General features: G+C 43.8%; 1 protein-coding gene across 1 annotated transcript; it reads left to right on the top strand.

Moving 5' to 3' along the window:
• Window positions 1-741: 741 nt before the first annotated feature.
• Window positions 742-9296, top strand: LOC140577167 (peptidase inhibitor 16). Its single transcript, XM_072697009.1, has 6 exons — window positions 742-1112; window positions 4717-4862; window positions 4967-5042; window positions 5644-5753; window positions 6029-6129; window positions 6996-9296. Exons 1-6 carry the CDS (start codon window positions 960-962, stop codon window positions 7148-7150), a joined length of 741 nt encoding a protein of 246 aa, XP_072553110.1. The 5' UTR covers window positions 742-959; the 3' UTR covers window positions 7151-9296.
• The last annotated feature ends 16941 nt before the right edge of the window (window positions 9297-26237 follow it).

Here is a 26237-nt window from a genome sequence, read left to right as displayed (position 1 = left end):
CTATCTACCCCTCTAGCCCATGCCTGGCATTGGTCCTGGTGCCAATAGGTTCTTATTTATCTGCTCCAGAGAGTCCAGTTCCATTGGCAGTCCTTCTTCTCTACTGGGACTAGACAAGCTGTATGTGTTGGTGCATTTGCACATCTGTGTCAGCAATAAGCGTTAAGGGAAGGGGTGTCCGCCAACATTTTGAACATCCTGGAGGTCACTCGTGTCTTTCTGACCTGTAATCGAGTCATCCTTTGGGGGTTTTGCCTCACGTCTGCCAGGATAAGCCTTGGCCCATGGCTCTCTGCAGCTTGGTGCTGAGGAAATTACGAAAGCGACTGGAGAAGCCGCAGCACGATCTCTGGGAAAACAAGGGTGGACTGAATGTGAGTGCATCCTTTGTTATGCGGAGCATTCCATTCCTTATGAAGCAGACAGTGAGGAGGAAACAGGGCCAGGGTGTTAGGGCACAGATTGAGACTCAAACTGACGTGGGTTGAGATGGACATTTCGTGTTGATTCACCGCTTCCGATTCGGGCCCTTTTTTCCGATTCTTGGGGCAGATAGTCGATGACTAAACAGGATCATTGACAGCCGGCAGGGAGGCAGCCAAGGGTGTAAGTGTGAGCTTGGGTGCGTGTGAGTAAAACATGTAACATGAGCCTGGGCGGGTTGAGCAAGGACGGCAGGGGTGGGAGTTACGGTTGAAGGCTTTGCTTTGAGAGGGTCCAGAGTGCTTTTGGACTCATACACATACTCACAAACCTGGAGGCTCCTTCTCAGCCAGGGACTGGACACTTACCTGCTCAGTTAGATGCTCACAAGGGACAAAGGTAGATGTACAGACAGCCAGTTTCACCAGTATATGAGATACACCACCAAAGGCAACAGGTAGAGTACAGGTCCACATATTAGACAGGCTAGCAAAGACAGAAACCTGGACGTACCTTCAACCACCCTGCACGTGCAGATGGCTCCGAGATGGACCCTCATCTGCGCTGGAATCTGGATGCTTGTGGCTGTAGGAGGAGGCCACTTCCTGGAAGACCACCAGCAGATCGTGCACTTGCACAACCAGTACAGGTCTGTGGTTGAACCTCCAGCTGCAGACATGACACACATGGTGAGTACCTACTGTCTCTGTTCAGATCTGCCCGCCAACAGGCTCTTGCTGTCCTTCATAACTTCATAACATAATAAAACGATGAAGCTGTTCTGTTCTCTTCCCCTAAAATGACATGAAAGGGAATCTTACGTACTGCGGTTAACCCTAACATTAAGTCAGATCAGAGATCTGAGACAGTTCCAGGAAGCAAAGCATTGCTGTCCAATGAAAAACACGTATCTCCTAAATGGAGACTTGACAGTAAAAGGCAAAAATGCTCTGAACTTTGAATGGAAGTCAATGTAAGAGTTTAGTCTGAGTCATTTAGAGCATTTCTACTGGTCAGTTCATCCAGAATTAATGGCACACTGCAAAAATGGAGATACATGGTTTTCATTGGACAGCAATGAAATCTACTGTAAATGTAAATGTAGAAAAGTTTTTGTAGCTATCGGTATCATTCACTGGTGTACGGAGGCAGATTTCTGCCAAGCCAGGTAAATAAAAGTCTCTTTAGCTTGTTGGTGGAATTATTACTGGAAAATATCTTATTATTAAATCTCATAATTGCATAATAAATCTTGTAATAAAAAAGTATCTAATTTTTATGACGTTATGTTGAAAATATGACAAATGTATTTTTATAAGAAAATATCTCATAGTGACATCTTTAAAACCTCAGATTTCATAATGATTATATTGAACATATTGTAATTCTACAAAAAGAAAAAAACCTAATTATTACGACATTATGACACATAAACCTCCTATGTTATGATTATGGCAAATAATGTAGGAATAACGATGAAACTGTAATTATGAGAGCCATGAGAATTATTATTGAGATATGTCTTAAAACCCTAATGTCATAATTATGAGAGGAAATCCCTAAATATTAAACGATACACTGTAAAAACCTCATATGTCTTGTAGAATTTATCATAAAAATGCATCATAAAAACCTTCTATATAATAATTATGGCAAAGAACATCTGGTAATTATATTAAAAGTACCTCATTATAATTAGGGATGTCAAAGAAAAATAAAACACGTCGTAAAGATGACATTGAACATTGACATTGATATGTCGCAAAAACCTCATATGTCACAAGAATATTTTGTAGTAAGAAGAAATGACCTCGTTATTAAGAGATGTGTTCCCCTTCATGAATAAATGGGATACAGGCTTGTGCCTAGAATACCATGGCAACCACCTAACAACACCACCGTAAACATCTAGCAACTTTCTGGAAACCCTTTAGAACTACCTAGCAACGCTATAGCAACCACCTAGCAACACCATAGCAACCACCAAGCAACGCCATAGAAACCACCTAGCAACACTATTGCAACTAATCGAAGACGTTCCTAGAATCCCCATTGCAACCACCTAGCAGCCACTTAGTAACCCCATAGTAACCATTTAACAATGCCACAGCAACCACAACAAGGAAAAACACCCTAGTGACCATGAAACCTAGCAACAGCTTGCATCACTTAAGATGAACCATTCTGCATTTCCTTTAGGAAATCAGGGGTTGTGGGTTCGATCTGTGCTATGGTCACCCATCGTGACCCTGACCCTTTTTACTCTGACCGGATTGGAAGATGATTAAATGTCGACCAGAACCGAGATCCGACTCTGTTTATTGCTGTAGTGGGAGTCTGGTTTGAATCATTAAATAAACTCATCTCTGGCTTCATGCACTTCGGCTGAGTCCAAACCACAGATTTCCTGGACATTCTGCAACATGTGTGACCAGTACAGTTCCAAACCACACTGCTGTCAGTCATGCGCATGAAAGCGTTAGTGACTGTAAACAGTAATGATCTGCTTCTAATGAGGAGACGAAGCATTCAGAATTACTAATGACCGTAGTGTCTTAAGTTCATTAAAGTTTATTAAAAACCCTGTATGTTGTAATGATGAACATCAAACATCTTGTAATTATGAAAAATGACCTCCTTATAATGAGATGTGTCATAATCCCCCACTTTATGAATTAATGGAATACAGGTTTGTGCCTAGGATACCATAGCAACCACCTAGCAACACCACAGTAAATATCTAGCAACTACCTGGAAACCCACATTGCCACCACTTAGCAACACCATAGCAACCACCTAGCAACACCATACCAAACATCTAGCAACTACCTAGAAATCGCATTGCAACTACCTAGCAACACTATAGAAACCACCAGGCAACATTATAGCAACCACCTAGCAATGCCATAGCAACCACCTAGCAACACCGTAGCAAACATCTAACAAATACCTAGAAAACCCATTGCAACTACCTAGCAACAGTATAACATCCACCTAGCAACATTATAGCAACCACCTAGCGATGCCATAGCAACGACCTAGCAACACTATAGCAGACATCTAGCAACTATCTGGAAAACCCATTGCAACTACCTAGCAACACTATGGCAACCACTTAGCTACTACCTAGAAAACCTCATTTCAACCACATAGCAACACTATAGCAACTACCTAGCAATGACATAGCAACCATCTAGCAACTTACCCCATTGCAAATACCTAGCAATACTATTGCAACCACCTACACTACCTAGCAACACTACCTAGCAACACTATAGCAACTTTACACTATTTATGTAATGCTGCTGTGTGACGACAACAGTTGTAAAAAGAGCTATACAAATAAATCTGACTTGACTTGACTAGCAATGCCATAGCAACCACATAGCAACCACCTAAGATTATATAGCAACCTCCTAGCAACACTGCAGTAACAAAACCAGCACTGAAAACAACCATAGCTGAAGTAACCAGAGGCTCATCAGCAGGGTACTCCCCACCCAACTCCCCACCCGAACCATCCATAGCTACAGGCCACAGGGGTCCCGGCACTGCGGTGGTTACGGTACACATGGACGACTTTCGCTGAGGACGGATCTGTGTGTGCAGCGGTTTAGACTGTAGGGGTGGGGGTGGGGGTGTGCCCTGATTCTGTGGATTATGTTGCGCAATATGTGAGAGTAAGCAGACTGAGGAATGTGAGTGTTATCTGAGACCACTCCAACATGTGTGTGTGTGTGTGTGTGTGTGTGTGTGTGTGTGTGTGTGTGTGTACAGTTAAAACCCCCATGTGGCCGGTCTGCTTTGCTAGTTTTAGGGGTGGAATTCAGAGCATGAGCTCAGGGGTGTGTGTTCAGTGGACGGGCAGATGGGCCTTCAGATGGGTTCTGCTTATTCAGCGGTTATCAGTGCAGAAATGTGGCAGGAGTGTGTAGAATGTGTGTAGATACACCACGAATACACAGGTCCTGATCAAATAAATCACTGCTGTTCAGTGAAAAACATGTATCTCCATTTTTGTCCATCGTTTGAAACCTTTAGCTGCTTCTGTGCCCTATGTAAAAAATTCTGGATAAATGGACCAATAGAAATGCTCTAGAAATGGATAATTTTTTTTATTTATTTAAGTTTTTTTCTTTTTTTGGAGATAAAAATCTTACATCTAGGGGCCCGAGTGGTCCGGTGGTCTTCAAGCAGGAAGATCTGGCCCTTTATTAGCATGCAAATGACTCTCATCAAAAACACGATACCTAACACACCTGCTGTCACCTTGTCTTTTGTGTGGCGCTCTAGAAATGGAGTCAGGAACTTGCTGCAGTGGCAGTATTATATGCCACTAAATGCATATGGGAACACAACCCGGATGTGAAGAACACAATGGGGGAGAACCTCTTCATCACCACTGGAACAATAGACATTGAGAAAGCTCTGTCTGACTGGTATGGAAGACATAACGCACTCCCATCACCTGAACCACAGAAATCATTGAGTTTATCATAGCTAAAGACTGGATGACTGACAGATGGCTTTCTTCTATTGCCAGGTTTGGAGAACGTATGGACTACACGTACGATAATAACACCTGTTCTGAAGATAAGATGTGTGGCCACTACACTCAGGTGAGATCAAAGATAAGCCCATCTTAGATCACACCGACATGGGGGTCTGATTCTCAGTCCAGTTACTTGTCCAGTACAGTCTGAGACCCTTCGGACAGTTCTAAAGAAAGATGCAGTTCAACTGCACATGGACTGAACTGCACTCAATCAGCACCATGCCTAATAATGCCAGGCGTGGGGTCGAAGAGGGGTATAAAGCCCCCCAGCAGCATTGAGCTGTAGAGCTCTTTGGAATGATGGATGGTGGAGCTCCATCCAATACTTTTGGGATGAGGTGGGGTGGAGATCATCACTTTGTCGCTGAATGCAATCAAATCCTCACAGCAGTGCTCCTCCTCCATAATCTAGTGGAAAGCTTTCTTCCATGGACAGTAGAGACAGTTAATCCAACAAAAGCAGGATCTACACTATTTAACACTCTTGATTACAGAAGAAGAAGAAGATGTGTCCCAATACTTTTGTCCAGTGTCTATATAGTGGAGATAGCTGGGGACAAGGACCTGTAGGAGTTGCTCTGTCTTCAGTTCTAGTCTATTCAATGATCCTCATTCATTGACCTATTGCCTAACATGACGAGGTAACGTGTCTGTCGCTGTTTCAGATGGTCTGGGCGAGGACCAACAGGATAGGCTGTGGGACACACTTCTGCGAGTCTGTTGAAGGCCTGCATTTTGAGAAAGCCACCATGATGGTCTGCAATTACTTCCCACCGTAAGTTCGTCAGGCTTACCGTACCATGCAAACCGATCATTACTGTTACAGACTGTAGGCCATCTGTTCATCCTCTACCCCATTCATCACTGGTCAGTTTCTGGTCCCACCGGTCATGTGGTCATGTATTGGGCACAGTAGTGTTGCTGGGTTGTTTACACACATCAGTGTCAACTGCTAAGAAAACTGACCATTGCTGAAGGCTGAGAGGATTGCTAAGGGGTCATACCTGACAATACTTGCATTAACCCAACCTTCTCTCGCCTTCATTCCAGAGGCAATGTAATTGGACACAAACCATATGAGGCAGGAGAACCGTGTTCGAAATGTCCAGTGGAACTGGGGGATTGCGTGGATCAGATCTGTGATAGTACAGGTGCTCTCTCTTTTCACACTACATACACATTTACAGGGAAAGTCCATGAAATGCTCTTGGAATGGTGGTGGTGGTGAATGCACCCAGCCTCTAGACGCCACGTCTCAACGGTTTTGAACAGGCTTCCTGATTGCTGTGAGAAGCTGGTGGCCTAGAACCCAGTTGTACCATCTTTACCAACACATACAACGATCAGCCACAACATTAGCACCACATTGATTATCATCATATACAGTGTGGCTCCTGTCAAGGTGTGGGCTCTTCAAACGAGGCAGTGGACAGTCAGCTCTTGAAGGTGATAAAGGTGCTGAAGAACTATGATGGCTAGACAGGGCCAGAAACTAAACTGGGTCAGAACATCTTCAAAACATCAGGCAGCTAGGCAGCTAGATATTCCATGGAGGCCCCACCTCACAACCTACACTACTTACAAGATTTGCTGCTAGCGACTTGGTGCCCCACAAGGGGGACCTACTCAATATTGGGCAGGTGGTGCTAATATTATGGCTGATTGGTCTATGAAAAGGCAACGTGGCAACATGACAACGCCTAGTTTCTCTAGATAAAAAGTCCAGGAAGAATACCCTGGCCAATGCTAGCACCAAACTCAGGAAAAGTCATAGCAATAAGCCCCGCCCATCCCAATCCACCCCACCCAGTGTTTAACAGGTACTGGGGTGCTAGGGTATCACTGGGACGGGTACCCCTCACTTTGGTGGTGCCCTCAATGGTAGGATGTTGAGTCTCATGCACTCTTGACTCCAATTGGACGTAATTGGACCTTGTTGTATAGGGTACACTTCCATTGAACGTACTGTACCTGGTGACGGTGTCCTAATCCGAAAACCCTATTCTCCTTTCTACAGCTCGTGATGAATTTCCGTCACTGGAGCCTACAGAGCTGTGGATGACGGACATGCCCCACACCTGGCCTGTAGAATGGGCTGACTCCGGGTCTGGAAGACCCTGTGCGGCTTTGCTACTGCTGTCTGGCTTGCTGGCTTCTCTTGTATGGCTGTAATTTTCCTGCTTATATTTGGACAACTGAATCTCTGTCATGTTTTAGGATCAGTGGCCTGCCTGTGAGAACCAGCCAGTCCTGGTGGACGAGGTCTTCTGATCTGGTGATCCATGCATTTCATGTAACTCATCTACGTTGTTTGAAATATGGCTATAGCTTTTACAGAACAGAATTTTCCAGAGCAGAAATTAGCATGTGAACAATTTACCAGCATGTACTCAATCAAGCTCATAGTCTGCTGTATATACATACGTGGACAAAATTGTTGGTACCCCTCGGTTAATGAAAGAAAAACCCACAATGGTCACAGAACTTGAATCAAAGTGGACTTTATGGGAGATGCCCAAGGAGGACACCATTGCTGAAAACAAATCATAAAAAAGCCAGACTGGAACTTGCTAAACTACATGTTGACAAGCCCCAAAGCTTCTGGGAGAATGTCCTATGGACAAATTAGACAAAAATGGAAGTTTTTGCCAAGGCACATCAGCTCTATGTTCACAGACGGAAAAATGAAGCATATTAGGAAAAGAACACTGTCCCTACTGTGAAACATGGAGGAGGCTCAGTTATGTTCTGGGGCTGCTTTGCTGCATCTGGCACAGGGTGTCTTCAATCTGTGCAGGGTACAATGAAATCTCAAGACTATCAAGGGATTCTAGAGAGAAATGTGCTGCCCAGTGTCAGAAAGCTTGGTTTCAGTCGCAGATTCAAGTTATTTCTGTGACCATTGTGGGTTTTTCTTTCATTAAACGAGGGGTACCAACAATTTTGTCTACGTGTGTATAGACAAGTGACAAAATTAAAGGAATTAAAGGAACTAATATAAAGTGCTTTAGGGTGCCACCTGAGGCCATTAGAACATCTTCAATCCACCTCAGTAAATCCTACAAGTCTGTGGGACCACCATTCTTCTACAAGATGTTGCCTCAGCTGATATTTTCATGAGGATATTGGTTCGTTCCTTACAGATCAGTCAAAGGTCCTCCATATTCTTTTTTTTACTGGGTTGAGAAGCCATTCAACTATTCAGTGAACCCTTGTGGCCTTTACATGAAGGCCAATGTCATCCTGGAAGAGACTTCCCAACTCCCCTTAGCAAACAGTGAACCAGCCAACCTCACCCTGTCATGCACGTTAGCAGATATTCCCTGCCTTAACACAACCACTGCCACTCTCACAGGGCTTATTAACGAGCTGATTCGTTGAGTCTGGTGTGTTGGGAGCAGGGAAAAGCACTAACATGTGCAGGACAGGGTGCCTAGAGCCCTAGAGGTCCAACAATTTAGGCCTGCACTGATTTCTTGGCCTACGCCACACATGGGACACTTGCCCACTCATAGAGAATTAGGTGACTCATCTGACCAGATCACTGGTTCTCTGTAGATCAGTAAGATCAGTACCTGTGGCTTTTACTCCACTGACCTCTCAGATGGTTGTTTCTATACAACTTTCTTTGGACCCAAAATCAAGGTGGGCTTTTTTGTTTTTCATGCCACAGAGCGTGGTGTGGTGGGATATCTGGAATTATCCACTTGTCCTCATGTTTCTCCACGCACTCATGCAGCGGGATGTTCCTTTAATTTGTCGTCTGTGTGTATATGTGTAGCTATATATGTTACCCTGATCAGCCATAACATTAAAACCCCCTGCCTAATATAGGGCAGCCCCCCTTGTGTTGCCCTTAACTCTAAAAATAAGTGCACTGAAATAAGAGATTTCACCTAAATGAGTGGAAAATCATTCCTGCTTCCTGGGAAAATGTACAGACTGGAATAGAAAGGAATGAAATGGAGTAACTGGAACTGTTGAATAGTGAAGTGACTGAACTGGGTTGCTGATTTATATATGATTGAATATAATTGCATAAATAAATAATGTGTGTGTGTATGTGTGTGTGTGTGTGTGAATAAAATCCAGTCAGGTATATGTTATTGAAGTGATCGTATTTTGTATTATGCTTTACAGAAAGTGCAGCAGTTTGTGTAATGTCCCAAATGCAGAATATTTTTGATAGCTGGTTTTTGTTTTCTTTGTTTTCTTTACCCTTTCTGGTCGTCAGTGGCATTTCCTCATGGGTTTTCTGCTGCCGCAGTCATATCAGTGTAATATTAGTGGACTAGGCTGTAATAAATGACTATATTTATGTGTGTGTGTATATATTGGCTTGTTGTGCATGTTTGATTGGGCATGATTGTGTTTCATTTTGGGAGAAAATAACAGGGTGGTAAATAGACTCGTACATGCCTGAAAGGCCCTGCTAAAAATGTTCCACCAGAGTCCACCAGAGGGAGATAGAGACCAATAAAAGAGACATCCAGCAATGACTACTCAAACAGCAGCCCTCACCTCCTTTTCTACCTTCATGCTAATGGTCCATTGTGTTGGCCTTGTTCTCCTTGGACCTGGGTCTGAATGAATTGATCAATTAGAAATAAATAAATAAATAAATAAATAATAATAATAATAATAATAAACTTGTCCTTTAACATGACAAGACCTTTAAGGCTCCTCTAGAATCTCAGACTGTATTTATATTGGCGTAGTCACTAAGTAATATTTGAGATGTTCGGTACATGGAGGTGACAAACCGCGACCCTCAGACACTGTTGTTCCTCCTTCAGAAGAACATCCAGCAGAACCGAAACAGGGCTAGAAAACAGGCCAAATCCTAAACATCAAAAATGTCTTGACTCGTTATAGTTGCACCCCCAAAATGTACGGAAACCCCACGCACTAGTCAAAGGTGACTTCAGGAGACTTCGGTGGTGTTGACACTAGAGAGCAGCTCATCACCTCCAGACTCCAGTTAGGGGAATACAGGTTGCTACAGAACCCAGGCGCTCAAGGCCCTGACTTTTCTGTGCCAGTGTCCCCAGAACTTGAGCTCAAATTCGGCACACGGCGAAGCGAAATCTGGGGGAGTAAGCGTTAGTCCACACTAGTTTGTGCCATCTCTTCTCTCCAGCTTCGGCTCCCCTGAAAACTAACTATAAAACTACCTCAGCTCGACCTCCACAAACTGGAGCTGAACTCACATCAGGAGAGAAAACACCGGCTCACTTTCGTACCAGTAAGACTCCAGAAAGACAAACCCCAGGAAAGTGAGTGAGGGGAAGGCTAAAAGCTAACCAGCTACAATCTCTGCAGCTTGCTAACTGCACATCGCGCAGAGAGGACACAATGAGAGGACAGCAGCTCTCTACATCTGTTAACACTGAATACTATTGACTGTGTTTTTGTTACGGTGTTAAAACTACGCTGTAATATGTGGGTTCTGTGAGCTAGTGCCAATGCTATAACCAGCTAATAAAAGGAAAATCAGTGTGGCCCGTTTTGAGGTAGAATAACAGGGTGGTAAAATTCTAGAAACCCAAAGTATTGATTCCATGTATCATTTCTCCACGTTACCTTCATAAACCATCAAAGACTTTCCTGTTGCATCAATGGCCTTCAGAGATCCTGAGACCAAAGTCCCGACAGAGATCTCATCTTGGGCTGATTTGATTGAACTGGGCCCTCAGGCAAAAGTCCAGTTGCTATCCTTACTTCACCCCAGATTACAGAATTAAAGCACTGCTATAAAACACTAGAGCCAGGTTTGAGCTGCTGTGATCCCGCTGTCATATTGTGGTGGTGTTAAACCACTCCTGCAGGGCTTCTTAACATTTAGCTCAGCTCAGACGCTTGTAGTACCACACGAATGGCATTCGGGACACATCAGCTGCCTTATTCATGTCATATCACCTGAACTTGAGCTCTTTGTTATTTCGGATGAAAAGGCAGCACAGTGCTGAAGTGGGGAGTCAGGCTTGCTGATGTAAGAACATGCTGGACTATTGCTCAACAATCCAGAAATAGACCAGAAAGTGCATTTCCTGAAGAGAATGGGGGTGTGCCTGCAGCTCATCAGTGTTGCCGTGATATAGGTGTTGGTTGCTAACGTATTGCTTTGATATAGCTGCTGGCTGCTAAGGTCTTGCCATGGTATAGGAGTTGGTTGTGTTGCTACGTGGTTGCTAGGGTGTTGCTATTGTATAGCAGTTAGTTGCTAAGGTCTTGCTTAGTGGCTGCTAAGGTGTTGCTATAGTATAGAATTTGGTTGTGTTGCAGGGTGATTGCTACGGTATAGGTGCTAAGGTGTTGCTAGGTTGTTGCTAAAAAGGTTCTATTGTATAGATGTTGGTTGCTAGGGTTTTGCTGTGGCATAGCTGTTGATTGCTATGGTCTTGCTAGGTGGCTGCTAAGATGTTGCTATGGTATAGAATTTGGTTGTGTTGCAGGGTGATTGCTAAGGTAGTAATGAAGTTGCTTAGGTGTTGCTAGGTTGTTGCTAAGGGGTTTCTATGGTATAGGTGTTGGTTGCTAAGGTCTTGATAGGTGGCTGCTAAGTTTTTGCTGTGGTATAGAATTTAGTTGTGTTGCAGGGGGATTGCTAAGGTGTTGCTATGATATAGATGTTGGTTGCTAAGATGTTGCTAGGTTGTTGCTAAAGGGTTTCTATGGTATAAGTGTTGGTTGCTAATGTGTTGCTAGGTTGTTGCTAAAAGGGTTTCTATGGTATAAGTGTTGTTTGCTAGGGTGTTACTAGGTGGTTGCTATTTACCTTGCTTTTGATGGAGTCAGCTTTCTACTAGATTTTGGAGCGTTCAGTGACAAGAGTGTGAGGTCAGTGAGGTCAGGATGTTGGATGATGATCATCACCAGCCCACCTCATCATCCCCACTCCTCCAACTCCTCCTAAAAGTACTGGATGGAGCGCCATCATCCATCATTCCAGAGAACCCAGTTCTTCCACTGCTCCACAGCTCAATGCTGGGGGGCTTTATACCCCTCTAGCCCACGCCTGGCATTAGGCAGCATGGTGCCGATAGGTTCGCCTAGTTTATCTGCTCCAGAGAGTCCTATTCTACTGGCAGTACTTCTTTACAGAGACTAGACAAGCTGTGTATGTGTGTGTGTGTGTGTGTGTGTGTGCATTTGCACATCGGTGCACAACTTAAAATAGCTGAAGGGGTGTCCACAAACTTTTGGACATATTGAATGAAGCAGGGTAACAAACCAGGTGACAATTAACATTCCAAAGCATTTCAGTGGACAAACAATGGGGTTAAAAACACTGTGCATGAACTAGAAAGAGTGAGCAGGAGGGCGGGGCTACAGACCAGACACAGGTGGTAAAGATAACCAGGGGGCGGGCCAAACGAGGAGCTGCAGAGTTACTGTCAGTGGAGCTCCTCAGAATATCCTGAAAGTGAAGCCTGCAGGCCGATCTGGGTGGATTAAATGAACGAGGACCGCTCTCTGACCTTCACACAGTCCAGTGCAGGAGAGCTGCAGATGAGCCCAGGTTTAGGTGCAGGGTAATTACCACTAATTAAGAGCTAAGAGTCTTAATTGAACTTTTCTAATGGCAGGAAACAAACTGAAAACAGCAGCATGGCTGATTAATCCTCCTGACCTGAAACTGCTGCTGAAACACACACGTCCCTGACTGTGAGGCTCGGGGGACCCCCGCAGTGTGTTAATGAACGTTTTAATGACCCTCAGCCCGATGGACTGGCCCCTCATTATCCTTCAAAGGCTGAGATTAACTGTCGACACACAACAGTAATGAGAGACAAAGAGCTGATGAAGGACACACACACACACACACACACAAACACACACACACACACAACTGAACTTTTCAGCCCCTCTTTATCTCCCTCTCTCTGTTGATAAACAGTGTGTGTGTGTGTGTCACTGTAACATGACATCCAGACAAAGTCATCTATAATTCAAAGAAACGCTTCTGTGGTCATTATTATGAGTTCAGGCCTGAGGTGACCCATTCAACCCTGTTAATTACTGACCTTATACATGTATATCTGTACGTGTGAGTGTGTGTGAGTAAGTGTGAATGTGTGTATGTGTGAAAAAGAGAATTAGAAAAAGGTGGTCTGAGAAAGAAATAAAGAAAAAAATTTATATATATATATATATATATATATATATATATATATATATATATAAATATATAAAATAAAAAATAAAAATAAACAAAGCTAAAAATAAAGTTAACCTAGAAAAGAAAGTTAAAAAAAATCAAAGTTAAAATAGAAAATAAAGAAAGAAAGAAAGAAAGAAAGAAGAGAAATAATACATTTAAGATGATGAAAAAAGCCACAAAAAGTAAAAAATTAAAAAGGTTAAAAAAGTATAAAAAAATAACGAAAGCTAAAATAGACAAAAAGACGAAAGAAAGAAAGAAAAAAGAAAGAAGAGAAAAATAGAAAAAAGGTAAAAAAATAAAAAATAAAGAAAGTAAAAATAAAGAAAACTAAAAATGTTACAATAAACCTAAAAAACAACAAAAAAAAGAAATGAGAAATAAAACAATAAAAATTACATAAATAAAAAAAAAAAAAAAAAAAAGAAACAGAAGTAAAAGAAGTGGGAGAAATAAAGAAAGAAAAATAGAGGTGATCTGAGAAAGAATGAAGCATTAAAAAAGAAAAAAAAAAGAAAAAAGAAAAAGAAATAAAGTGGGAAATAAGGAGAAAGAAGGAATGTGGGAGAATGAAATAAAGAAAAATAGAAAAGAAAGATACAAAGACAAAAAAATGTAAGAAAGTAAAATAGACAGGAAGGAAGGAAAGGAAAATAGAAGAAATAAAGAAAAGAAAGAGAGAGAGAGAGAGACAGAGAGAGAGAGAGACAGAGAGAGAGAGACAGAGAGAGAGAGGAGCTGCATTCAGAGTTAATATGAAATACATCTTGGTGAAAAATATCCCCCTCTCTGAATTTTAATTGCCAAATAAAGAAGCACAGCTCATATGGAAGACCCTCCTCAGGCCATGAATCCCCCCGAGCTTGCGGCCGAACACACTCTCGGCTCCCGCTCTGTTTAACTGCAGCTCAGAGCAGAAGCAATACACAGACTGGATCAGCCGGAGCACAAACAGATAAAACACATTTATTCAGTCGTAAAGATGACCGGCTATCATCTCCACTGCCCACGTCCACACAGAGCACACTAATCCAGCCTCGTAAATACGCCACACACTTAATGCCTATGGACCACTGCGGCCCACCATGGAACACACAGCACAGGCTGCTCCTACAGAAAGCTCACTGTGGCTCACTGGGGGAACGGGTTCAAGGGCCTGCTGTTACACTGAGTGATGCTGTCATATCATTGTATATATATATATATATATATATATATATATATACATATATACATCCAGTCATATCTGAATATTATGACCTAACTGTACTGGGGTGATGGAAGGTGGGGCGTGCATTGCTCTGTACCACTGGCCTGAGCCGACATCCCCCACCCCCCGGCATCAATGACCTGTGGGGCACCACTGTTGTGCCGTTGGGAGGCGTTCAATGTGCCAGAGGTCTGTTCTTGGTACCCCTTCACTATAGTAGATTTACATTTATAGGATATAATATATGTAATATACCCATAAAACCTCACAAGATCCTTAGTAATGCTAATATTACATATATTCTGTAATATATTACAACATATTTGGACATATATTACAGATTACATTTTTATATTTATATTTTCTTGTCAATCAAAAATCTGGTATATGTACTATATGTATATATGTACATATATTTGGAAAAATATGTCCAATTATTTATGACATATGTGCATATATGGCCATTTGTCCCATTTCCGATTCTCACAGGAAGGTAGATGAGGTCATAAGGATTCGTCCATCAGAATTTATGGAGGTTTCAAGGTTACCGACCAAACGAGTAGCCAAGTAAACCTTCTCTCTCCTGCACAGTAGGGGACGCTGTCACACACTTTATTATTTTTTTTCAGGGCCAGATTTGGCACTAAGTGTTCTGAGTGCTCAGTCAGGACGTCATCACCCTCATTGCTTCCAGTCCTCTTTTTCTACCCCCCCCCCCCCCCCCACTCCTCCCTCCCCTCACTTTACAGCAGCTCTCACCTTCCAAATTGGCTTCTTCGCCTCGGCCAGTGCGTCCATCCTCCTACAACAGTCTTACTGAAGGGCCTTGAAGCGCTGGCTGTGGTCAGTCAGCAGGGACCTGTGCCCTTGATGCCCATCACGCTCTGGCAGATGGGTGGGCGGCGGAGAGGAACCCCACGGGCGTGCCGTCCTGCCGTGATAAGGGACGACTCCTACGAGTGTGCAAAGGCCTGCAGGGTCAGGACTGCAGTGGGCAAGGCTTTTTTAACAACACGCTGTAGACATATGGCCTTTTTGTATAAGCAGTGGCTCACAGGGAACACTGCTGTCCACACACACTGAAGAAGACTGAAGCTTGACAAACAATAGTCAATAGTTTCAGCCTCAGTTTGAGTTATCTAGAACCAAAATGCTAATTCTGATAACACCCCTAAAGGGAGTGTCTAGAGTTCCTCAGAACGATGCAATAAAGAAAACACACCCAGTTCTGCAGTCAGAAACCCCAGAGTCGGTGATGAGAGAGGTCAATGGAGGTTGGTCAGACTGGTTAGAGCTGACAGAAAGGCTACAGTAGCTCAGAGATGTTATATAGGGTGCGTAGTAATGGAGAGGAGGGGTGTGGGCATGGTCCTTCTCACCAAACCTTCAGTTATTACATAACTCCATTAAAAAAAACAACTTCAAACCATCCTTTTTAAAAGCATGACACATAATTCAGGGATTTACGGAGGCTGGTTAGTTCAGGGGTGAAGAGCAGCAGTGATGATCAGAGTTCTAGACCATTATACATGAGGCATCACCAGACAGTGCAGTCCAAAACTCGGCACCTGGAAATTCACTTCTCAGTATTTTCACCAACATTTTTTGAGTTATGTAAGTCGCTGCACACCGGTTTGACCAGGTAAGGCCTCCAGGCGTTTGTTAAGCCCTGGTAATTTTGCTGTGTGTGCGAAATGATTCAGGGTGTGGCCCGATCAGTCGTGGAGAAGCTACGAGAAAGCAGGGTGCTCACCCCAATTTGCTGGTACCAAAACATTTGGCATTGCTTGTCATATTAATCAATATTAATCATCATTATTTTATTCAATAAAAACACAGTGTAGACAAAAATATCATTTGCTGGACTCTAAAATATAAATTCCCAATATTACAAAAACAAATGTGCAATATTTCTGAGACTTTGGGAATAATAAGGTTATTAAAATATAAATAATACTATAATAATTTAGTTATAGGTCAGTTCTCATCTTAACTTTTCGGCCACAAGCTTTGATCACCACTTAAAAATGTATACTTCCTAATATAAATGTCATTAATATATCTTTATTCTAATTCTTTATTATATTCATTACAGTTTCCCACCAATTATTTGAAACTTGTGACATTAGATTAAACCTAACCTCTCAAAACAGCTGACATCAACTATTATACGCATCCATACATCTATACATGCTTATTCCGAAAATGAATACTTACATACAGGACGTGTCCTATTGCCTTGCCAATGCCTCCCTTCAGTGCTCGTACCATGTGCTTTTTAAGACTACCCAGCAGTGACGTCTGCTTTAACCCAACATAGACCCAACACACCTATAAAGGTTTATTCCAACCTGCCACAGTTGTCATTAAGGCTGGTTTTGTCCATAATAACCCCCTAAACAGCATCTCCTGTGGACCTGTGGGCCGCCAGCAGGCCTAAACTCCCTGTAGTTATTTGTGCATTAAGGGATGTCATTTTTCCTCAGCAGGTGTTGGATGACACTGAATTGGAAAAGGCCTTAATAACCTCCTGTGAAGCTTTATGACAGTTGTGATGAAAGGCTTATAAACATAGGTGTTACGTAGTGAATGCTGCCCTTCTGTGCTGTACAGGGTCACCAAACAGTTTTAATTGAATGGACGTTTTTTGTGATGTGGCTCAATGGACATGGGTCCATTCGTCACGACATTTTAAGGGCAGATGACGGAGATACAGGGTTTTGTTCCGACAGTGACGATATACAGTAGACAGATCAACAAAACTGTTGTAAATGGTTAAATTACTTGTGTAATTGTGAACTGTGAAATGTGGTGTAGTGCTAGGATTAGCTTTAGCAGACATTTAGAAAGGGGGCCTAAAATACTTAAATATACGACATACCACTGTGTAATATCCAATAGTCAGCAATTTATCAAAATGTTTTTTAATAATAATAAAAATATATAATAATAATAAAATATAATATATATATGCAAGTATGATATATTGGACACTTATTTATGATATACGCAGCATACATATTTTTGTAATGGTAGGTAAATACATATAAACATATAAGTAATTATCAATTATGGTACATATATGTTATATATGTGCTTTTTTGTTTTTGACTTTCTAACAATCTGAAAGTTGTTATTTATTATATATCATAAATATATATTATATATTATTTAAAATTCCTGATGAATGGACCAATAGAAATGCTATTTTTATATATAGAAATCTTTTTACATTGACTTCCATTGACTTCCATTGGCCGGACAGAGAGAGAGAGAGAGAGAGAGAGAGAGAGAGAGAGAGATTCAATATAGATTCAATAGATTCAGTAGATGCAATATAGATTCAATATAGATTCAATAGATTCAGTAGATGCAATATAGATTCAATAGATTCAGTAGATGCAATATAGATTCAATAGATTCAGTAGATTCAATATAGATTCAATAGAGATTCAATAGATTCAGTAGATTCAATATAGATTTAATAGATTCAGTAGATGCAATATAGATTCAATAGATTCAGTAGATTCAATATAGATTTAATATAGATTCAGTAGATGCAATATAGATGCAATATAGATTCTATATAGATTCAATAGATTCAGTAGATTCAATATAGATTCGATATAGATTCAATAGATTCAGTAGATTCAATATAGATTTAATAGATTCAGTAGATTCAATATAGATTCAATAGATTCAGTATATTCAATATAGATTCAATAGATTCAGTAGATTCAATATAGATTTTATATATATATATATATATATATATTGAATGAATGAAATGAATGTACAGTATCGAGCACCTGCACACTCCAGTACTTCTGCAGCTTCTACATGAACATACCCAGCAACAGCAGCACATCAGCCATCCTGCAGACTCGTGTACAGTAAAAATCGTGTACAGTAGCATTAGTGGTAATCGCACACTGGCACCTGCTGCGCTAATGCAGCCATTAGCCGTTAGCCCTCAGCGGCCATTAGTGTGTTGTGTCGTCTTTTTTACTTGTGCCGCGTCACTTTTCTCAGGGCCAAGGACAGATTAGCTCTGACTGGCTCACAACTTTATTCCACTCTCTGATTACAGGGCCGGGCAGATTAGGATTAGCCTGTTTAGCCAACCTGAGGGGAAACGGACATGCAGGCTAGTCAATGAGGCACCGCTGTACCTGGTCTCAGGGCACAGGGCACTGTTTTAAAGGTACCACAGCTGAACAAACCTGCCTGTATGTTGAGAATTCTGTCCTGTTTTGGGTTTGTTCTGGGTGCTGTTTCATTCAACCCTCGAAATAATTAGCGTCTGGTACATGCTAACCAGTTCTGCTCTGTCTGGACTACTCCTAGATGGTCTGTTTGGTTATTTTATATATTTATATATAGCTAAAATTGGTTTATTAGGAGGTAAGTAAGCTCATATGTGTCTGATTTGGCCAAGAAGCTAACACAGGAAGTGCTGTGATTTTACAGTGTATGTCAAGATGTTGCTAAAGGGAGCCCAGTATTAACCTCTTAGGCCTCTTAAGGGCGTGTAAGTGGGCCTTCGGGCCTTCGGGCCTTCGGCTCGTAGCACTTGTAACTTAGGGGGACTATGGTTTAGGCCTGAGGTGTAGGACCACAGCCATGTGTATGTGTGGGAGGGTGGGAGGGGCTTAAAACCCTTAAAATATTTCCATTAGCATCTGCTCATTTACCAAGATCTCCATCTACTGCAGCATCTGTCACAGGATGGGATCCATCTATCACATCAGGCATGGAGTGAACAGTCAGTTTCTGAAGGTGATGAAGGTGTTAAAAGCAGGACAAATGGAGAAGCGTAAGAATCTGAGACCCGAACTGTGATGTTCTAGACGACTGGAAGGTCAGAACATCTCCAACAAACAGCAGGCAGGTCTTTTAGGGTGTTCCTGCTATGCAGTGGTCAGCACCTACCAAAAGTGCTCCAAGAAAGGACATCCGGGTCACAGGCAGCTAAGGCTCACTGATGCTGATGGAGGCCCCACCCACCTCACAATGTATAGGCCTTAAAGGATCTGCTGATGCCAGACAGGAGAGGCCACATGACGCCTTCAGAGGTCTTGTGGAGTTTTTGCCTCGACAGGTCAGAGATTGTTGTTGTGGTGGGACTAGGGGGGCCGACTCAATATCGGGCCTATAAGAACTACTGGCTGTTCCGGTTGTCCCGTCACTGTGCGGAGCTGGACATGCGCGTACTGTTCTTAATTACCGTCGGTTTGATACGGGTATTGCCTGAGTATCAGACGGCGAGTCATTCACAGTAATCTGAGCGGAAGCAGCATTTCATGGGAAAGTGCAAATTCAAAACTCCACTCCTGCTTCCCCAGTCGTCATCAGTCAGACGAGCTGTTCCCAGAGCCACAGTGACTCCACACCTGCCGAGAGCAAATAACCTCTGTTCAGGTATCACACTTTCACTTTTTAGGGGTGTTAGATGTGACACTGTGCTGATGGGTCTGAAAGGTGTTGTCTGAAAAAGCCTCACAATGCAGATATACTATTACACAATACAGGCCATGCATGTTAAAGGGGAACTCCACCCAATTTTCCAACTCTCTGTCTGATTAGTTGGTTAAAATGCAGACAGAGTCATGTTGAGTGGTTTGATTTTGGGGAAATGCTGCATTATAGAGACACCTAAGTTAGAGTAACGTTCGAATTTTCACAGTGGTGGTGAATGGAACCAGACGTTTGAAGCGCTCCATGCCTCTTAAAACTTCTTTATTAATATAATTATTACATAAAATGGCTTTAAATATGTTGCTCGATGCCTGAGACAATGTTTTACTATAGATTTTGAAATAATATTTTGGCCGGTTCAAATCCTTATCATGCTGCTTATCATGCGCCAGAGCCGGGTATACAGTGCTTCTCTCCAGGCGCATTAGTTGATTGCCTGGTGACGTCGCTTCAGCGGCAGTTCGTAAAAGAGGTATTGCTAGCTGCACATGTGTCGAAGGGGGTGTGTGTGGGTCCTGCCCTTACTAGTGTCGGGGGTGTTGATTTACCACTATATTACCCTTTTGTTTGTTTTTTTTTACATGTTAAACTCAGAGCATGTGCAGGTTTCTGCATTAGGGTTTATAACTGAGTGATAAACCTAGGGTGTACAGGGTAAAAAGGGCTGTAGTTGCGCTGTAGTCATGGCGACGCCTGGTTTTATTCATCACCATTGTAAAGATAACAATTAGAACTGGTAAGTTTCTCCAAAATCAGCCATTTCACACCAAACCCGCTCTGAATGGCAACCAATGAATTATGTAGAAACTTTGAAAACTTGGTGGAGTTGTCCTTTAAACACACCTGCATTATGTTGGATTATGAGCACCTTGACTTCAGAACCCCCACAGAAACACAACTATCTAGAACCGTGATTGGCCAGGATGCTCACAGCACCCAGTACGAAGCATTGCACTCCTGCAATACAAGCTCTGCAAAAGCCAAGATCCCAGACGCTGCACCGGGCACGTGGGTGTCTAAGCACCAGGGCGGCCGGTGCCATGTGCCAGCCTAGACGCACTGTCTCAGAAGTGGGTCAGTTTTTTTTTTTGGATTGCTGCAGCCCCAAGGCAGCCATCCAGCTAGGCACACACACACACACACACAATGCTCACACAGCTGGGCTCAGGCACTGTGCTCTGTTCTGGGACATCCTGTGCCTGCCCTGCACTTGCACTCATTAATGGAGCCGTGTCCAAATCCGACCCCTTCTGTCTTTCTGTCCGTAGCCCCTCTCTACTTTCTGTGCTTTATGAAGACTTGTGGCCACTTTATTAGAAACACCTCCCTTGTACTTCCACTCACTGTCCATTTTATTGGAAACACCCTTCTTCTGCTTCTGCTAAATGGCCACTTTATTAGAAACACCTTCTTTGTACTTCCTCTCACCGGCCACTTGATTAGACACACCGTTGTACTATCATTTACTGGCCAATTTATTAGAAACACTCTTTTTTGCTTCCACTCACTGGCCACTTTATTAGAAACACCTCCCTTGTACTTGTCCTCACTTGCCACTTTATTAGAAACACCTCACTTGTGCCTCCACTCACTGGCCACTTTATTAGAAACACCTCCCTTGTGCTTCCACTCACTGGCCACTTTATTAGAAACACCCCTTGTGCTTCCACTTAATGGCCACTTTATTAGAAACACATTCGCGCCCCTTCTGCTTACACACCACTTTATTAGGAACACCTCCTTTGTACACTGGCCACTGTGGGTTAAGAGCTGTGGGATCTTGTCCTTACAGAAAAGATTTTGGGTGACTATTGACTTCTATAGCTTGTTAGCAGCGTTAGCCTCGTAACTCCAGCTTAAAACTAAAGAACCAAACTTCAGACTGCAATCATGTCTTGGGCAGTGGACTGGCACTGGTGTAGGTGGGACACTGTGTAATTCTGAGCGTTTGCCAAACCATTTCTTTAAGCCCAACTGCATACAGGTCCTGAGTCAGCTCAATACTCTGTTATTATGTGGCGTCTGATTCTGGTGACAAACAGGATCCGTTCATTTTCTAGACACCCGGCCCTCCGGCCCCTTTTTCATCTCCATTTCTCTTACGCTGATGCCGGCGTGCCGTCCCTGGGCTCCGGATGCGGTGTGCCATCGCGGAGTGTGATTCAGAGTGCAGTGAAAAGGTGTCAGACAATGCAGGGTGCTCCATTAGATTCTGCGCTTTCAGCTCGCCACGCCACTCTCTCCTTTCAAAGCCAACATCCCTTTTGTCACCAGCGCTGTGACTCAGTCTGACATTGATGGCTTGGGATTCAGACCGACGCCCAGGCCTCGGACGCGTTCTGTCTTTAATGGACGATAAGAGGAGTGTGTGGTCCGTCTCTGTTTTTCAGGCTTCAGCTCTCTGTGAAAGAGATTACGGCTCAGAACTTGCCATCTTTTGTTTTATTAGAAGGAGATGCTCATTAAGAACTTCTGAAAGATGTCTGGAGCGATTGTGTAACTGGTGCTGGTCCTGTTTCTTTCTGAAGGGTGTAGAACAGACAAAGGATCCTGTATCTCTCTCTCTGTGTGTAATTGCTACCCCCCCACCCCGCCACCCCCAACAGCTCCATGCTTAGGGCAGAGCAGAAAAGAAAACAGGACCGGCGTAGAATCACGGTCAAGGTCACAGCGACCAACCCACCAGATTTCGCTGCATGCTGTAACCACTAAGACGCGTACTCTTATTGGCCACTTTACTAGAAACACCCCCATTTGTACTTTCACTCACTGGCCACTTTATTAGAAACACTCTCCCCTGCCCTTGTACGTCTACTCACTGGCCACTTTATTAGAAACACCCCCCCTTATGCTTCCACTTACTGGCCACTTTATTAGAAAGACCCGTCCCCCCCTTATGCATCCACGTATTGGCCACTTTATTAGAAACACCCCCCCCCCCCCTTATGCATCCACTTACTGGCCACTTTATTAGAAACATCCCCCCTTATGCTTCCACTTACTGGACACTTTATTAGAAACACCCCCCCCCCTTATGCATCCACTTACTGGACACTTTATTAGAAACACCCCCCCTCCCCCCTTATGCATCCACTTACTGGACACTTTATTAGAAACACCCCCCCCTCCCCCCTTATGCATCCACTTACTGGACACTTTATTAGAAACACCCCCCTTTATGCATCCAATTATTGACCACTTTATTAGAAACATCCCCCCTTATGCATCCACTTATTGACCACTTTATTAGAAACATCCCCCCTTATGCTTCCACTTACTGGCCACTTTATTAGAAACACCCCCCCCTTATGCATCAACTTACTGGCCACTTTATTAGAAACACCCACCCCCCTTATGCATCCACTTACTGGCCACTTTATTAGAAACACCCCCCCTGCCCCCTTATGCATCCACTTACTGGCCACTTTATTAGAAACACCCACCCCCCTTATGCATCCACTAACTGGCCACTTTATTAGAAACACCCCCCCCCTGCCCCCTTATGCATCCACTTACTGGCCACTTTATTAGAAACATCCCCCCTTATGCATCCACTTATTGGCCACTTTATTAGAAACATCCCCCCTTATGCTTCCACTTACTGGCCACTTTATTAGAAACACCCCCCCCCTTATGCATCAACTTACTGGCCACTTTATTAGAAACACCCACCCCCCTTATGCATCCACTTACGGGCCACTTTATTAGAAACACCCACCCCCCTTATGCATCCACTTACTGGCCACTTTATTAGAAACACCCCCCCCCTGCCCTCTTATGCATCCACTTACTGGCCACTTTATTAGAAACCCCCCTGATGCTCATAGAGGCCTCACCTCACAGCTTACAGGACTTAACGAACCTGCTGCTGCTAGCCTTGGTACCACAGAACACCTTCAGGGGTCTTGTGGAGTCTGTCATGTCTCCAAAGGTCAGAGCTGTTCTGGTGGCACGAGGGGGGTCTCCTCAGTATTAGGTTGGTGGTTTTAATGTTATGGCACTCTGTATTGCTCTCTAACAGCAAAGGCATGTGGTGAAATCTCACCCGTGCTTGAATGAATGCTGTGGAGAAGCCGCAGAGCGCGCTGACTGGCATGAAAGAGACCACATTTCATGCCAGGCTGGAGGACGCGTGCCACCAACAGCCGCAGCAGCAGCTCCCCACTTCCCCTCTTCCCCTCTGCTTCCGTCTCGCTTCCTGTCCTTCCGTGCCAGAGCGACAGCAGTGGCGGCCATGTGCAACAGCTGCTGTCAGTCAGGGCAGGCCTAGCGTGCCATCTGAAGCCCTGACAGTGCCGGCGCTTTCGTGAGCACAGGATCCTGCCGTGGTCACAACCTACAGCCTGCAGCCCAGTGTGCTGCTGAGTGCTCGACACGCTACCTGCCACCAAACATCACAACCCTGCCCGCCATCACGCTATCGGCTTTAAAGGGGTCGTCCACTGCTCCCCAACTTTCCTCCATAATGAAACGGCTGGGCCACTTTATTAGAAACACCCCCCCCCCTTATGCCTCCACTCACTGGCCACTTTATTAGAAACACCCCCAGCCCGTGTACTTCTACTCACTGGCCACTTTATTAGAAACACCCCCAGCCCATGTACTTCTACTCACTGGCCACTTTATTAGAAACACCTCCCCCCTTATGCCTCCACTCACTGGCCACTTTATTAGAAACACCCCCAGCCCGTGTACTTCTACTCACTGGCCACTTTATTAGAAACACCTCCCCCCTTATGCCTCCACTCACTGGCCACTTTATTAGAAACACCCTCAGCCCGTGTACTTCTACTCACTGGCCACTTTATTAGAAACACCCCCCCCCCCCCTTAGCCTTCACTTACTGGCCACTTTATTAGAAACACCTCCCCTTATGCCTCCACTTACTGGCCACTTTATTAGAAACATCTCCCCCCTTATGCCTCCACTTACTGGCCACTTTATTAGAAACACCTCCCCTTATGCCTCCACTTACTGGCCACTTTATTAGAAACATCTCCCCCCTTATGCCTCCACGTACTGGCCACTTTATTAGAAACACCTCCCCTTATGCCTCCACTTACTGGCCACTTTATTAGAAACATCTCCCCCCTTATGCCTCCACGTACTGGCCACTTTATTAGAAACACCTCCCCTTATGCCTCCACTTACTGGCCACTTTATTAGAAACATCTCCCCCCTTATGCCTCCACGTACTGGCCACTTTATTAGAAACACCTCCCCTTATGCCTCCACTTACTGGCCACTTTATTAGAAACATCTCCCCCCTTATGCCTCCACTTACTGGCCACTTTATTAGAAACATCCCCCCCCTTATGCCTCCACTTACTGGCCACTTTATTAGAAACATCTTCCCTCTTATGCATCCACGTACTGGCCACTTTATTAGAAACACCATCCTCTTTATGCATCCACTTACTTACTACTAGTGACCAGAGGGGCACACACTAGTGAACTAGGGGCAGTGAGCACACACACACAGAGTGGTGGGCAGCCAACTCCAGCGCCCGGGGAGCAGAGAGGGTGAGGGGCCTTGCTCAAGGGCCCAGCAGTGGCAAAACCTGCAGATCTCGACAGTGTGTATTGTGTTTTAAGGGGTTATATGTATGTATGTGTGTGTGTGTGTGTGTATGTGAGTGTCTGTTAAGGTAGGTTGATGCAGATAGGGGCCTTTTTTGTTCTGTGTGTATGTATGTGTGTGTGTGTGTGTGTGTGTGTGTATGTGTATGTGTGTGTGTGTGTGTGTGTGTGTGTGTGTGTGTGTATGTGAGTGTCTGTTAAGGTAGGTTGATGCAGATAGGGGCCTTTTTTGTTCTGTGTGTATGTATGTGTGTGTGTGTATGTGTATGTGTGTGTGTGTGTGTGTGTGTGTGTGTGTGTGTGTGTATGTGAGTGTCTGTTAAGGTAGGTTGATGCAGATAGGGGCCTTTTTTGTTCTGTGTGTATGTATGTGTGTGTGTGTATGTGTATGTGTGTGTGTGTGTGTGTGTGTGTGTGTGTGTGTGTGTGTGTATGTGAGTGTCTGTTAAGGTAGGTTGATGCAGATAGGGGCCTTTTTTGTTCTGTGTGTGTGTATGTGTGTGTGTGTGTATGTGTATGTGTGTGTGTGTGTGTGTGTGTGTGTGTATGCACCAGGCCTTGCTATCTATATGTTAAAGTACACAGTGTACCCTGGCATGTGCAGCTGCTGCAGGCTGCTCTTTCTATATAAGCTACATTTCCTGTTGACTCTCTCGCTCCCGCTCACTCTCACCCTCGTCAAGTGTGTATAGTGTGCTCTGCTTGTGACTCTGCAGGTCCCCCTGATCATGCATGGGAAATTCAGATCAGCCATTACATTAGCACCACCTGCCTACTAAAATTCAATAGGTCCCCCTTGTGACACCACCAGACCTCTGAGGGCGTCC

Source organism: Salminus brasiliensis, chromosome 14 (assembly GCF_030463535.1).
Source record: "Salminus brasiliensis chromosome 14, fSalBra1.hap2, whole genome shotgun sequence".
NCBI classification, from domain to species: Eukaryota; Metazoa; Chordata; class Actinopteri; order Characiformes; family Bryconidae; genus Salminus; species Salminus brasiliensis.
The sequence above is the reverse complement of the archived record's forward strand: the minus strand, read 5'-3'. Positions and strand labels throughout refer to the sequence as shown.

Excerpts from the sequence above, each read along its gene's own strand:
- LOC140577167 (XM_072697009.1), top strand. The coding sequence starts at position 960 with ATGGCTCCGAGATGGACCCTCATCTGCGCTGGAATCTGGATGCTTGTG. Across the intron at positions 4,863-4,966 it reads GAGAAAGCTCTGTCTGACTG|GTTTGGAGAACGTATGGACT; the intron begins GTATGGAAGACA and ends TTCTATTGCCAG. Across the intron at positions 5,754-6,028 it reads GTCTGCAATTACTTCCCACC|AGGCAATGTAATTGGACACA; the intron begins GTAAGTTCGTCA and ends CCTTCATTCCAG.